Source organism: Thermochaetoides thermophila, assembly GCF_000221225.1.
Source record: "Thermochaetoides thermophila DSM 1495 unplaced genomic scaffold scf7180000011816, whole genome shotgun sequence".
Taxonomy (NCBI): Eukaryota; Fungi; Ascomycota; class Sordariomycetes; order Sordariales; family Chaetomiaceae; genus Thermochaetoides; species Thermochaetoides thermophila.
This window is the reverse complement of record NW_006383032.1, coordinates 140,730-153,744: the sequence shown is the minus strand read 5'-3', so window position 1 is coordinate 153,744 and position 13,015 is coordinate 140,730. Positions and strand designations below refer to the sequence as shown.

The window sequence follows — 13,015 nt, the reverse complement described above, 5'->3', positions numbered from 1 at the left end:
AAAACAAGAACAGAGGAGGAAAGAAGAACAAGTTTAAGAAGCACACTCTACTAGCAATCGCCTATTTATTTTTTGGTACCTCGGGTCCCGGGAACACCCAACGACCAGAAGGTCGTTGGCCGCCAGACCTAGTTCAGTCTTTTTTTATTACAAACAAACCAACTCGCCCTGGCCAGGTAGCTGCATCAATTCAGACAAGCTAGCAGCTGTTAGGTTTAGGGTCGTTGGCACGATCACAGGAAAGGGGGTCAAATGCAACACACTGCATTCGTAAGGGGGAGGGGGCCCTTTTAAACAGAAAAACTTCGAACAAAGCTAAATCGCCCAACTCCCAAGTAAAGAAGCCGAGCCGAGGGACAGGACAGCCTCTCCCACTTGCCGGGCCGGAGATAGCATGGTAAGTCCATGACCACTGTTCCCACTGCAACTGCGGGGAAGATGGGGAAGAGCACCGTTCCTTTTTCCTTGGCTTGGCTTTGTTGGTGGAGGCTGCTGTTGCTTCCTGGATGTGGATGCTTGCATCGCGGTACAAAAACTAACGATGGAACCTCGGAACGGCGCCGGCTTAGCCTTGGCAATGAAGTCCATTACATTGGAGCTGTTATGTGTGAAAGTCTCCCCTTTTTTCGAATGACTTGGCGCTACATGGAGTGGTTAGGCAGGCGACCATGTGCTGGGTTCAAAACGTCATCTCAAAAACAGCCCCTGATATCGTGTGTTGGACATCACCCTGTCAACAAAAAACACCGTAAACCCACAACAACTCACCCTGTCACTGGACCCATCAGCTACCAGACCGACTGATAAGTTCAACCCCAACCCACAAGCGGTGAGCGCGGCTAGCGATTGAGTGGCCGATGAGAGTCGCGAGCGCGTCATTCCCGCCCGCCTGCCGTCAGTCTCGCAGAAGCAATTCTGTGGCCGCGCGATGCTCGCAAACGACACGCCCCGCTGAAATTGCACTATTTTCATTTTTTTCCCCCTTTGAAGTCTCAGCCTCGGGCATACCTAGCCCGGCCCCGGCGTGTCAGATACAGGGCGCGCAATGCCTGCGCTAATATGTACAGTGGACTCTTCCCTTTTGAGGGAGCAACACTGTTATGCTGCTAGTGCAACAGAACTCAGAGACTTTTCTAGAAGCCCAAATGCATGATTCGTAATTCTGCCCCATCCTATCATCGTCAGCTCTGCAACCAGCGACCACTCTCGCTTTACCGGCTTAAAAAAAAGTTCTGCAAAGCGCCCAACACCCCCGGCCACTCCGGCACCAACCTTCCGGCCCCTGTTCGTCGGCCAGCTTTAGCCAGCCACTCTTCGCCCGGAACAGGCTCAAGACAGGAAGGTGGGTGGATTCGCTTCGGCGGTTTCAGCGGGAGAGACGCAGCGCCACGTGGGGCACTGGGGTCGGATGTGACGCGAAGAAATTCTTGTGCTGCAAGGCGGGCGTAGGACCAGCAATGCCAAAGAAGATGTCAAGAAGTGACACTGCATCTTGGAAGACTGTCAGAAGGGAACTTTTAGGGTACACCCATGCTGGGTTGGCAAGTGGAAACATCAGGGATAACGTCGTGGATTGCAATTTGTCATGCCATTCAGAGACCCAACCTTAATGAAAAACACGCTTTATATTCCAATGCCAAAGCCTCTATGGTAGTCATCCCAAAATGCACTTTTGGTTCCCATACCCATGAAAACCCACAAAACAATATCGTCCGAGTTTTTTTTTTTTTTTCTAACAAGTCATCATGGCCGTCAGTGCTCTCTTTGGTCGTCATCGCAAGCCACGGCCCATGAGTAGTGTGAAGAAAGGGCTTGCTCAGACCCCTGCACTAGTGCTGAGCTTTCATCATCCGGCTCTCTTGTCGCTGCAATCCTAAGCCCTGGACCAAGAGATATCGCTGATTCGTACCTTACTAAAACCATATTAAATAGAAATGTCACAAAACCCCTCCCCTTACTTCCTCTTCTTGTTTGCCGCAACCAACTTTTTCTTGACATGCTTGGGCATCTTTTCCTTCCTCTTCTCCCGCTTGGCCTCTTTGACCGCCATCTTGTGCGCATGTTTTTCCGCCTTATCCAAGTGCTTCTTCCCGCGGGGCCGCTTCTTCTCAAAACGGTCACCCTCACCCTCCTCTCTTTCTTCATCTCCACTCTCCACCTCTCCACTCTCTCCCTCGTCTCCTTCCTCGTCTTCGCTCCCAGACTCCCCCCCTTCCCCACTCTTGTGCTCACCACCAGTCGACTCAGGCACCTTGCTGTCGGCGAGCATGTGCTGGTACAGCCGGGTGTCGACCTTCTTACCGAGCTCGACCTCGAGGTTGTACACTTCCTCGAGCGTGGTGGGGATGAACTGGTTGCGGAAGACCTGGTTGTCAATCTCCTGCTCGGCGCGGGCCTCCTCGCTCTCGGCGAGGGGAGGGCGCGTCGCATATAGGTTGTCTATGGCCTTACGCATGCCGTTTTCGTCGACCGCTCCAGTGCTGTCGGTGATGAAGTGGTAGACTGTGCGATCAGACAGGGTGTCGACGCCCCGGCGGGCGAAGAAGTCGTTGACATTTCTAATGTCCATGCGCAAGAAGTTGGTCGCTTCGATGTGATCGTGTTCGACGGACTGCGACACATCTATAATGTAGAGGACGCCTTCGTTGTAGAGGATGTTGTACTCGCTCAGATCGCCGTGCACCAGGCCGCAGACCTGGTACATGCGGCGCATCATGCTGAGTAGGTTGATGTAGAGGCGTCGCCACTCAGCCTCTGTCTCCTCCAGCGTCTCACCGGTAATCTTGGTATCGTGCAGACGGGGGAAGGCATAGCCGTTGGTGTGGTCGCCAAGGAATCCCATGACCATGACGTTATACTTAAGATAGATCGGCTCTGGACACGGGATGCCGGCAGTGTGAAGGCGCTTGAGGTTGCGGAACTCCTTCTCGGCCCAGAGCTTGATCATCTTGCGCGGTGCACTAAGCGCTTTGTCGACGATGGTCTTGAAACGCTGCTCTCCCGCAAGATACCGCTCACGATCCTTGAAGCCTAGGATGATTGTCTTGTACACCTTGACGGCACGCTCAATGCGCTCGCCATTGTTGTCGTAAGCGACGGCGTTGTAGACGTTGGCTTCTTTACCAGTGCTGATCGTGCCGTAGATCTCGCTGATGATGTTGCGGTTAAGCATGTTCAGGATGATCATGCGAGTGTGGTTGTCGAGGACCTGATCGCTGGTAGCATTATCAGTCCGATCTTTGTCGCGGAAGATCTGCTGCATCGTGAGATTGTCCAGGCGAATCTTGGAGGCGTGCCTGGCGAGGTCGGTCATCTGGTCGTCGATTCGGGCATGGGCGTTGATCTTGGGTCGGTCGGCAGCAGAAGCGCCGCCTTGGGCCTGAGACTTGGATGGGGCGCCATAGCCGTCTTCATAGTCGCTCTCGACGTCCCAGTCGCTGATGTCGTCGGTCTGTTCAGTGGCAACGGGTTCGTGGATGGTGGGAGGATCTTGGGGCTCTGGAGCCGGAGTCATTTTAACGTTGATGAAGACAGGTTCGATCGATCGGGGATGAAGTAGACTGTTAGAAGCAAAGTCTGAGGGATCGTAAATTGTAGGGTTAGTATGGTTTGGAAGATGTAGTTGGGAAGAGAAGGGCGCTGATTGAAGCGCGGGGTAATGAGCAAACCCTCACAAGGATTTGGAAAACAACCCCAGAAAATCCTGAGGGTACGTCGCTTATCTTATCAAAAGGCGGGGCAGAGGAAAAGGTACGAAGACATCAGTTGCAAACAGGAACCACCTGCCTTAAGAGATGTCAGAGCAGAGTAATGGTTAATTTGAAGTGCAGTTTTTTTTATGAAAGAGAGAAAAAAAAGGAGGAACCGAGCAGAGGTACCATGACCCTAAATCTATTTCTGGAATCACTAGGCAACCTGTAATCACTCGACACGTCCTGTGTTGTTGTTTTGTGTCTGCCAATGACACGCGCTTTGTCTAAGGTATCAATAACTCACCTATAAGTCACCTGGAAGATATGAGATGGGACGAATGCGCTGCAATCAGCTTTGTTTTGATTCCATCGCATTGGGTGGTTTTATCAGGATGTGTGTCAACCAAGATCATAAGCTGTTGATCCCTGATTGGGACAATACCTGGCTGTCGACTGCATTGATCTCAACGCCTTGCTGAGTTCCAGCATATGATTGATTCCGCGAAGGACGATGAAAGCTTGTCACATTGTTTCGGTAAGCTTGCGGTTAGAAAACAGCATGGGAATCGTTGTCGCCAGCTGAAGTGAGAACGCAAAACTCGGTCGGCACGCGACAAGGGGTCAATTACAGTTCGGATTTTCGATCACATTCACGGTGATCTTGCCGTTGAGCGGGGGTCAGGTCACCACAGAGTCTGTTACTGGATAACCAACACCAACAAACGCGGTGTCATAAGTAAATCGGAATCCTGCAGTCCGAGATGGGAAGAAAAAGTGAATGAGGCGCGCTTCGTTGAAACCCAGAAGCCCAGTGGTCTGTGCCTCGCGATCCCCTGTGGGTCAACATTGGCTGATAAGATAGGATGACAGAGAAGCAAACAATGGACGCGTTGGAGAATTGAATATTCCAAAGATTGACGAGACCGAGTTTGATGAATTAAAGTGATCATTCGTGCCTTTGCTCTTGACGAGAATCCCATTGTTCTAGACATGTCCAAGACAAAACTGTTTGAAAACCAACTTTTATACACAGTGTTGCCAGCCTTCGATAACTGTGGCCATAGTGTCCCGCTGACATCACTCACTGTACCTTGGATAGGAGCTCGGCCAATCTTCTACCGGGATCTCCCAGACAAACAGCAAGTTACAGGCTGCAGGCTGTAAGGCGGTCGACGACCACGCATCCAACGCGCCCTGAGACTCGATCCAGGAACCGTCCATCTCTCTCTCCGCCTTTTTGCCCCATCCTTTATCAACCGCGATGCCGTAGTGCCATCCGCGGCTGAACCGCGCTCCATCTCTTCTCTTACCTATTATCTTCTTTCTTTCTCTATACTTCCCGCTCTTTTCCCCTCTCAAATCAGCATCATAATGTCGCGCCCACCATCCTACCTCGATCCGCACTCCCCGTCCTTCGACGCGGACAAGGTGCCTGTCGAGGTGCTTGTCAAGCACCTCCTGGCCGCCAAACAGTCACTCTCATCGATGGCCCTCGTGGTGCGCGCGCACGACCTGGCGACCCTCGCCCGCGAGATGTATGAGGAGTGCGTCATTCTCTGCGCGCAGACCGCCTTCCTACGGCGCGGCATCGACGGGCAGCTGCGGCTGCTGCGCAAGGTGCGGCGCCAGCTGGGACAGACGTATGACGAGAGCAAGAGACAGTTTAAGCGGTTAATTCGGGGCTTGGATGATGCGAATGCGAGGTTGGAGCAGACATTGGCGTTGTTGAGGCTCACCAAAGTCGATCCGATGTTTAGGCCTCCGGGGGAAGAGCAGAAGAGTTTGCTGGATTTTATTGATGAGCAGAAGGTGGAGGGGTTGAGGGAGGGGATTAAAAGAAGTCTCGATGAGATGCAGGTGCGTTGGTGAATATCAGACTCTTCGCCAGACAATCTTCCTAATCTTTCGCAGGATATCGAAAAATCCTTCGACAATGACCTCCTCAGCTTCGATCGAGATCTCCGAGTGCTAAACCAGACCCTCGCCACTGCCCCCGACTGCAAATCCCCCTCCAACTCCTCGGCCTACACCCCGATGTCACATCTCCTCTCGGCCCTGACACAGCACTCCTCTACCATGGCGCAGCATCTCAGCGCCCTAAACAAACACTTCGACATGTGTGTGAAAGCCGTCCGCGCCACAGAAGGCGGCGCAGCACTCGCCCGCCGTCGCGCAGCAGAAACAGACTCCTCCCCCGGCGGAGGGCCCATGTCCATTTCGGGCGTGATCACCGAGCAGGATACCCGCATTCCAGCCGAGATGCTAGACCCGCTAGACCCGCAGGAACGGGCTGAGCTGGTCCAAGTCGTGATGCAAGACGCCCCGGAAGTGGACGAAGTCGTGGCAGAAATCCAAGCAATTCTCCAGCAGATGGAGGTAGATTTCGGCGAGTTAAAACAACAGGCGGATCGGATTAGAGGTACTAATCGCGCCGTGCTGGCAGCATTTTCCGTGCTGGAAGAAGTCGGTGCCCGCTTGCCAAGTTATGTCGAAGCCGAGGCGGAGTTTACACAACGCTGGGCCATCGAACGAGACGTGATTGTCTCCCAAATGGAGGAGATGGATGAACTGAAGTTATTCTACGACAGCTACGCGAGGGCGTATGACTCCCTCATGCTGGAAGCAGAGCGCCGCCGCAGCGTGGAAGAGAAAATACAAGCCACGCTTCGCCGCGCACGGGATACAGTTGACCAGCTGATCGAGAATGATCGCAAGATGAGGGAAGCTTTCAAACAAGAAGTAGGCGACGTCCTGCCTGCGGATCTGTGGGTTGGTATGAACGACCCGCTCAAGAGGTGGGAGCTTGTTCCTGTTGAGGGCCCGGTGAGTTCGGGCGTTGGGATAGCGGATGAGAACCAGAGGACGCCTGTTACGCCGACGCCCACACCGCCTATGGGGTTGTTGGGGAGGACAGGTAGTTTGAGGGGGAGGGGGACTAGGCGATGATACGTAAGTTTCTCTTCGCTTCTTTGAGTGTTCTGTTTTGGATTTTTGTTTAGTATACTACTAGCAGTGGCACCATCACATAGAATTATGGGTCCAGGTAAGTGTGGGTTGGAGGTTAGAGGCTAGGGTTGGGTCTGGCGTTGGTCTGGTCTGTGCCTTCTTACATACCCTGATGGTCAGTGATAGTCTGGGCTAATGGGCTCCAATATAGCGGGATTTTACTCTATTTCCTTATGTGAATATCGAATGATAAGTGTCCTTTCATCTCTGGTCTCCCGTCCCATGTGATCTGGTTTATTTTCGAACCGCAGTTGGAAGGCACGATGACCTATCAGCGCTCTCTTCATTAGAGAGGAGCCTCTTTACGGCGAACTCTTTTTTAGTCCTCTTCACTGTTTACGAACAGTTAGGCTCCTCCAATCATTAACCATCATCCTTTTCCCATACTGTCACGTAAAATGCACGAAGAGTCTTGTCGCCAGCCACTACCTGACCGACCCAACCGCCCGTAAGTTCAGCGGACTTGCCAACTTCCGGACTGCCTCTTTCTAACTACCGGACAGATCTCTGCGAAGTGCAATTAGAGCCGGAGTAGAGCATGCAATTCGCCAAAATATCCAAGAAAACGCCATCTCGATTAAGGTCGCAGACGGTGCGCCCGTCAACGCATCTACCCGCTGCCGGTCAGCTTCTCCTTCTCTTCGTTTGACCGACATCATTATGGAGGGCATCATTAAGACTGCTATCGCAAATGGCATTGATCTTGAGCGTCCAGGCGTCGAAGTGTCGTACGTGGGCATGCTTGAAAATTCTTAGGTTCACTAACCAACGCATACAGGGTCCCTTCATCAGGCGACGAATCCCCCTTAAGATACCAAACACCTCCAACAACGACATCAGCCACTCACACACAGCAAAATTCGCCCAGTTCAGAAGGCTCAATTACCCCAACGGCAACCCCCATCCAGGCTCCCACACTGGAACGTCCCTTCTCCCTCTACGCAAACATTATCCAACCCAACGGCGCCATGCGAACCTGCCTTCGCCCACCTCTAGCACGCCAAGCACTCGAAGAGGAAGAAACACAAATCCGCGAACTCCAAACGCGTCTTGGCTTTGTCTACAACCCCAACTGGCCTGAACCTTCCCAGCATCAAGCAATGTTACGTGCCGGACAAGTTGATCTTGGAGCGAGGGCTTTGGAGGTGCACGAGTTCAAGGCCATCGTCTCTTCTTCGGAGGCGATGCTCGATCATTTGATGACAACGCCTCCGATGAGTCTGCAGATATCGGCACCAACGACCGAGTCCAAAGCCTGTTTTACCCTGCATAGTCTAGAGACGTGGGATAGCCAGGAACGGTACTCATCTGAGACATCACCGCCCACGAAGCAAGTGAGGTTGCCTCCTCTGTTTCTGTTGAGCGATTATCAGGATTGGAATACACCTGCTGCGAGGGTATATGGCACGGTGAATATTGAGTTCGACTTTCGAGCTGTGGTGGGCTACACTGGGAGGGTTGATGTCGAGAAGAGGTTGGAGGCTGCCATAATTGAAGCATGGAGGGCTTTTGGGAACGGGGTAGCCGATTGGGGGATTGTGAGGAAACAAGGTTAGCATAACCAAGGTTCAAAATGAGGTCTTGACAACTGGGTAGGGTTTCAGAACGGTCCGTCAAGCCTGGTGTTAAAACAGACAAAGAGGTCTGGTTTAAGGGTAGTTTTGACAACAGAGATAGGTCTTTGGAATAGAATTTAGCAACTTACGGTTGATTAAAAGAAACCTAGTCTAAAGAATGTCCATGACACATGCTAAACCATCAAAAATAATTTCCCAGAAGTTTGCTGGAAATACCGCTCTGATATCACAAAGCCAACTGACACAGATGCAAAGGTTTACTTAGCATTACCGCCGTTGAGACTCCAAATAAAGTAGAAATCCGACCTGAAATTGTGGATCATTTCTTCTCAACACAACGCCACATATCATCATCTCACATTTCCCTAAAATCCCGCTCGACCCCCCCAGCCCCCACCCAACACCCTTCATCCTTCCTTAGTCGACGACTATCTCGAGGATGTCCGACGTGGTGGTAGTGTTTGGTCGTGAATTTGATAATCCCTCTTCCTAGCCCAATAACTCCCCATATTCTCTTCCGTCTCAGTCCAATACGACCCCTTTTGTTCTGCGCCAGGAACAGTCCCTATCCCTATATCCTGAGGAGGGGGTGAGATCGGAGGTGATGGAGCAGAATAATGTGATGGAGGGGAGCTAGGGGTTGATACCGAAGCCGTTGGTGGGGCATGGTATCCCCTTGTGTACGTCATCCCTTCTGTGACGTGGTCACGGTAAGGGTAGATGTCGTGATCGCGGTGGGCCTGCATCTGGTCGTCGTAGGGAGAGACTGTTATGGTTGGCATGCCCCGGGAGACAGAACGAATTTCTAGGCGTGGGGGACCTTCTGAGTACGGTCGGAATTGCATATTTGAGTGAATCGTAGCACCGGTGAGACGATTTGCCTCTTTCTCCCTAGTGGGCGGGATTTCGCCTCTCGCGAGGCGTTGATGTCGTCTGCGACGGAGAAACCAGAATAGGAGCAGGCCAACGAATGAGAAAAGGACGAGGGCGGCGGCGATGCCGATGCCGACGGCTGCGCCGGTTGAGACGGGAGGGTCATCGTTGTCTTGGGTGGTGTTGAAGGCCATTGCCCAGGCGAGGTTGAGGATTGCAGAGGTGGGGAGGAGGGTGTCGGTTGGGTTGGCGGCTAGGCCCGAGGTTACGGGAGGGGGGGTAGCTGCATCTTTGAGGGAAGAGAAACACGCGGTTTGGGAGGCGATCGTGCGGGTGAATTTGAAGTAGCCACTGTAACGAACGTCAGCCTCTCAATAGCCTTGACCGCTTGGGAAGGAGAATGAGACTTACTTAGGACAACAAATACCCTCTCCCCTAACGGTATAGTAATCCCCGGGACACCTTTCCAGTTTCCCCTCCTTCGCCAGATCCTTCGGCAGCGGCAGCTGCCCCGGCCCACCCTGCACAATCACCTTGAACCTATCCCCTGCCGGAGCCCCTCCTCCTTCTGTGCTCCCGAGTGGCAGCTCTGTAGTGGTAGTAGCCACCTCCCAGGGACAACACTCAGGCTTGTCGGCGCCGCAACCGACGAAGGCGGCGTAAAAGACTATGTCACCTGCGTGAAGAAGGGTGTAGCGTGGTGTCGCGCAGGGGTTGGCGTCGCCTGCTGAGTCGAAGAGGAGGGGTGCACCGAGGGAGGTGAGAGTTGGAGTTGCGGTGATGATGTGTGGGGGGAGGGTAATCAAGTCGAGAAGGGAGGTTGGAGTTGAGGTGAGTGTGACCATGGGAACGGTGGCGTAGGAGACTTCGACGGTTGTTCTGGATGTTGTTAAGAAACTCGTTTGAAATCTGAGATGGGGGAATTGAACATACGGCTGCTTGAGCTCAGTCATGACCGAACTGGGAGGGGTTGAGCAAGCCTCCTGGACCCAGGTTCGTTCCCACGCTGACCAATCTGTGATACCGACAAAAAAGTGACATTTGGACTTCTCGAGTGCATCTTCTACGCAGTCAAGGTATTTGATGCCATGTTCACAGCCACAGGAATTGGGAGAAGCTGTAGAGAGACACTTGCCGTAGTCGCCTTTGGTGCTGCAAGTTTGGAAAGCGTCGAAACTCTGCAGTTCGATCAGCAGTTGTTCATTTGGAGGAGTTTTGAAAATCTCACCGAACACTTGGGCTCTTTGGAAGTGGTCGTCGTGGATCCCCCTGAGCTGGAGCTGGAACTGGAATCGGCGCTGGATGATGTTTCTCTCGTCTGACTTGTGTCTTGTATCGTCTGTGTAGTTTGGCTGACTACTGAAGTGGAAGTGAAAGGGTTGCTAAGACTGACGGTGCTATTGTCAAAGCGACGGTTGAGTCTCGCTGTCGTCCAGTATCTCGAATACGATGAGTTTGCCGATGATATTGCGTTTGCAAAGGGTAAAACGGAGTTCTCAAGTTTGTTGCTGTCATTTTGAGGACTGACTGCCACATGTAACAGTGTATACGAACTACGTGATGATATACAACAGGCCTTGTGATACTACAACATTGAATTCCTTTCCGAAGTTAAACTTTTCCACCAACCCTCACCTGGGCCCATCATCTTTTGTTCCCTCCCAGATGACGCATACCTCACCAAACTTAGAAACCCAACATTCCAGCCCAGCACCTTGCCCAAGCAAAGCCAGCTCACTGAGCACAGCCATCCCATATGCGCTGTAAGGTTTCGGGCGCGTACTTTCACGAACCAGTCATCTATCAGGCTGCGGCTGACTACCGCGATCATGTCATTGGGTCAAGAAACTCATGTGACGCTTGGCCGACCAGCCGGCCACTTATAAACAGATGCGCGCCACCGCTGTCCCAAAATGCGTTGGCTGCGCGAACTGCCAGCCAGTAGGCCACCTTTATGTTCCTCAAGCGCTATGAAAAGGTACAATGTAGCTCAATTGTTCGAGACCAACCACTGTTGGTCTAAACCACTTCCTCCGGAATTACTTAGGTACGTTTTGCACAAAGCTCTTAAAGGGAAGGGCTTGCGACCGGAAATGCGATCTTCACTTCCAGCCACGTCGTTGCATCTCCGTACAGTACAAACAAGCTGATACAGCTTCTTTACAATAGTTACCAGTGGGGCCACATTTGACATCGATCTCGGTCATTGTTGTAGCGTTGTCGTCGAAGGACCCAAGCACGGCACTCGGTGACCCCTCTCACGTCACCTTTCCACTTTACTACACCTGCTCCACATTAATTTCAACTGCCCACCAAGCTCCATCAAGAGCATGCACCTCTGTGAATGTTACGTACCCCATCTCCAACGTCTGTTCCCCCATGGAGACTCCAATAAAAGCCCACAAAAAATCTCTTCGATCGTGCGCGATGCCCCCTGGGGTAAATCAAAGCCACACCAAATCCCTCGGGGTAATTGACCATAATGGCGGGGCCCCTCGGGGTGCCCCTCGGCCAAACTGTGGGCGAGATGTAGAAGGGGATCCATCTCGGTGTGGATTCGGCCGATTGTGCAAGATTGATAGGTAAGAAAAGCTTCTGGAAGAGGGGTTCGTGCCAAGAACTTCTCTGGACCATCGAGAAAACCTCGTTTGCTTCTCTCTTCTCTTTGAAGAGGGGACTGAACAGAAACTTCTCAACCTCCCGACGAACGGACATACACGCCGCAAGACCAACCCTAACCCCCGACCTTCAACCCGTCTCCAAGAACTGACTGCTCCACCAAAATGCTACGTTCCATCTCCCCTCCCGCCACAGGATCATCTACTGGCTCGTGCCATCCGAGCCTCGCTTGTCCAGCCCACCGATCTGGCTCCATAGGGCTGCATGCCAAGCCGGTCCGGGTCTTGGCGTTCACTTCTCGTTGTCACCTCACGGCCGGACAACCGCCGAAGCTGTCATGCCTTGTTATCCACTACCATGGTTGTTAAGAGGCGAGCCTCCGTTTGAGTCCTAAGTGAACAGCGTCTCTCGGCCAGGTTATCTATCTCTGATCTGGTTAGTCTCGTGGATCCAGCACGATCGATCTCGGAGTTGATCCATCTCGAACCCTCAAACGTAAAACCCAGCATTCTCCCGCCCAGTCGGCCCTGAAGCTGCGTCTGAGCCCACCCAGTATCCGCATTAACACCGACATCGACCTTAATGCCGCTGGTATTGGGCATGATGGGGAATTTCAATGCCAGAGTATCGCCGAGTTGCAGATCTCGGCCGGCCAGTTGATAAGTTGATACTTCTACATCGAGCATGACACCAAGGTGTTATCTTTCTTGGCAAAGATAATGCCTTGCTCATCCAGCAGGATCGGGCCGCTCCTATTGCCAACCAGCAAAAATCACATAATATAGCCATATCACGGTATTGAGCGTTATTATGGTGTTAGTTATCATACTCATCATAACATTGTCCCTATCAATGCTGTCCAACCAGGTGTTCATACCAATGTTCATAATCAAGCTCATTACGGCAATAGCCAGAGGAGTAGAGTGACATCCCATCCAAATCAAACCATCCAACGCCAACAATCTCCATTCAAAACCAGCCAACCAACCGACCAACCAACAGCATACACAAACTCATCCATCCCATTCACCCCCCAAGATCCACCTTTAGGAAGCAATAGTCTAGTCATCCATTCCACTCCATCCCGACCAACCCAACCATACATCTAAACCTCCATCCATGAACTTTCCATCCTTGACGTGATGCGGGATGCCCAGCATTCGGCGGAAGTACCCCCGAGCTTTGTCCCACAAATCATCCATCTATTGCTTTCTCCAAGCCCCACTTCCCGGTTCTTCTCTCCCATTC

General features: G+C 52.3%; 3 protein-coding genes across 3 annotated transcripts; 1 reads left to right on the top strand and 2 right to left on the bottom strand.

The window, feature by feature from the left end:
- Nucleotides 1–1,954: 1,954 nt before the first annotated feature.
- CTHT_0021480 (putative extragenic suppressor of the bimD6 mutation protein) lies at nucleotides 1,955–3,514 on the bottom strand (the record flags this gene model as incomplete). Its single annotated transcript, XM_006692555.1, has 1 exon — nucleotides 1,955–3,514. One exon carries the CDS (start codon nucleotides 3,512–3,514, stop codon nucleotides 1,955–1,957), a length of 1,560 nt encoding a protein of 519 aa, XP_006692618.1.
- A 1,549-nt stretch (nucleotides 3,515–5,063) lies between these two features.
- CTHT_0021470 (putative autophagy protein) lies at nucleotides 5,064–8,254 on the top strand (the record flags this gene model as incomplete). The annotated part of the gene is made up of 4 exons (XM_006692554.1): nucleotides 5,064–5,549; nucleotides 5,604–6,606; nucleotides 7,261–7,426; nucleotides 7,477–8,254. 4 exons carry the CDS (start codon nucleotides 5,064–5,066, stop codon nucleotides 8,252–8,254), a joined length of 2,433 nt encoding a protein of 810 aa, XP_006692617.1.
- A 449-nt stretch (nucleotides 8,255–8,703) lies between these two features.
- Nucleotides 8,704–10,663, bottom strand: CTHT_0021460 (uncharacterized protein; the record flags this gene model as incomplete). The annotated part of the gene is made up of 4 exons (XM_006692553.1): nucleotides 8,704–9,499; nucleotides 9,560–10,027; nucleotides 10,082–10,477; nucleotides 10,542–10,663. The coding sequence occupies 4 exons, from the start codon at nucleotides 10,661–10,663 to the stop codon at nucleotides 8,704–8,706; spliced, it is 1,782 nt and encodes a 593-aa protein (XP_006692616.1).
- Nucleotides 10,664–13,015: the final 2,352 nt, after the last annotated feature.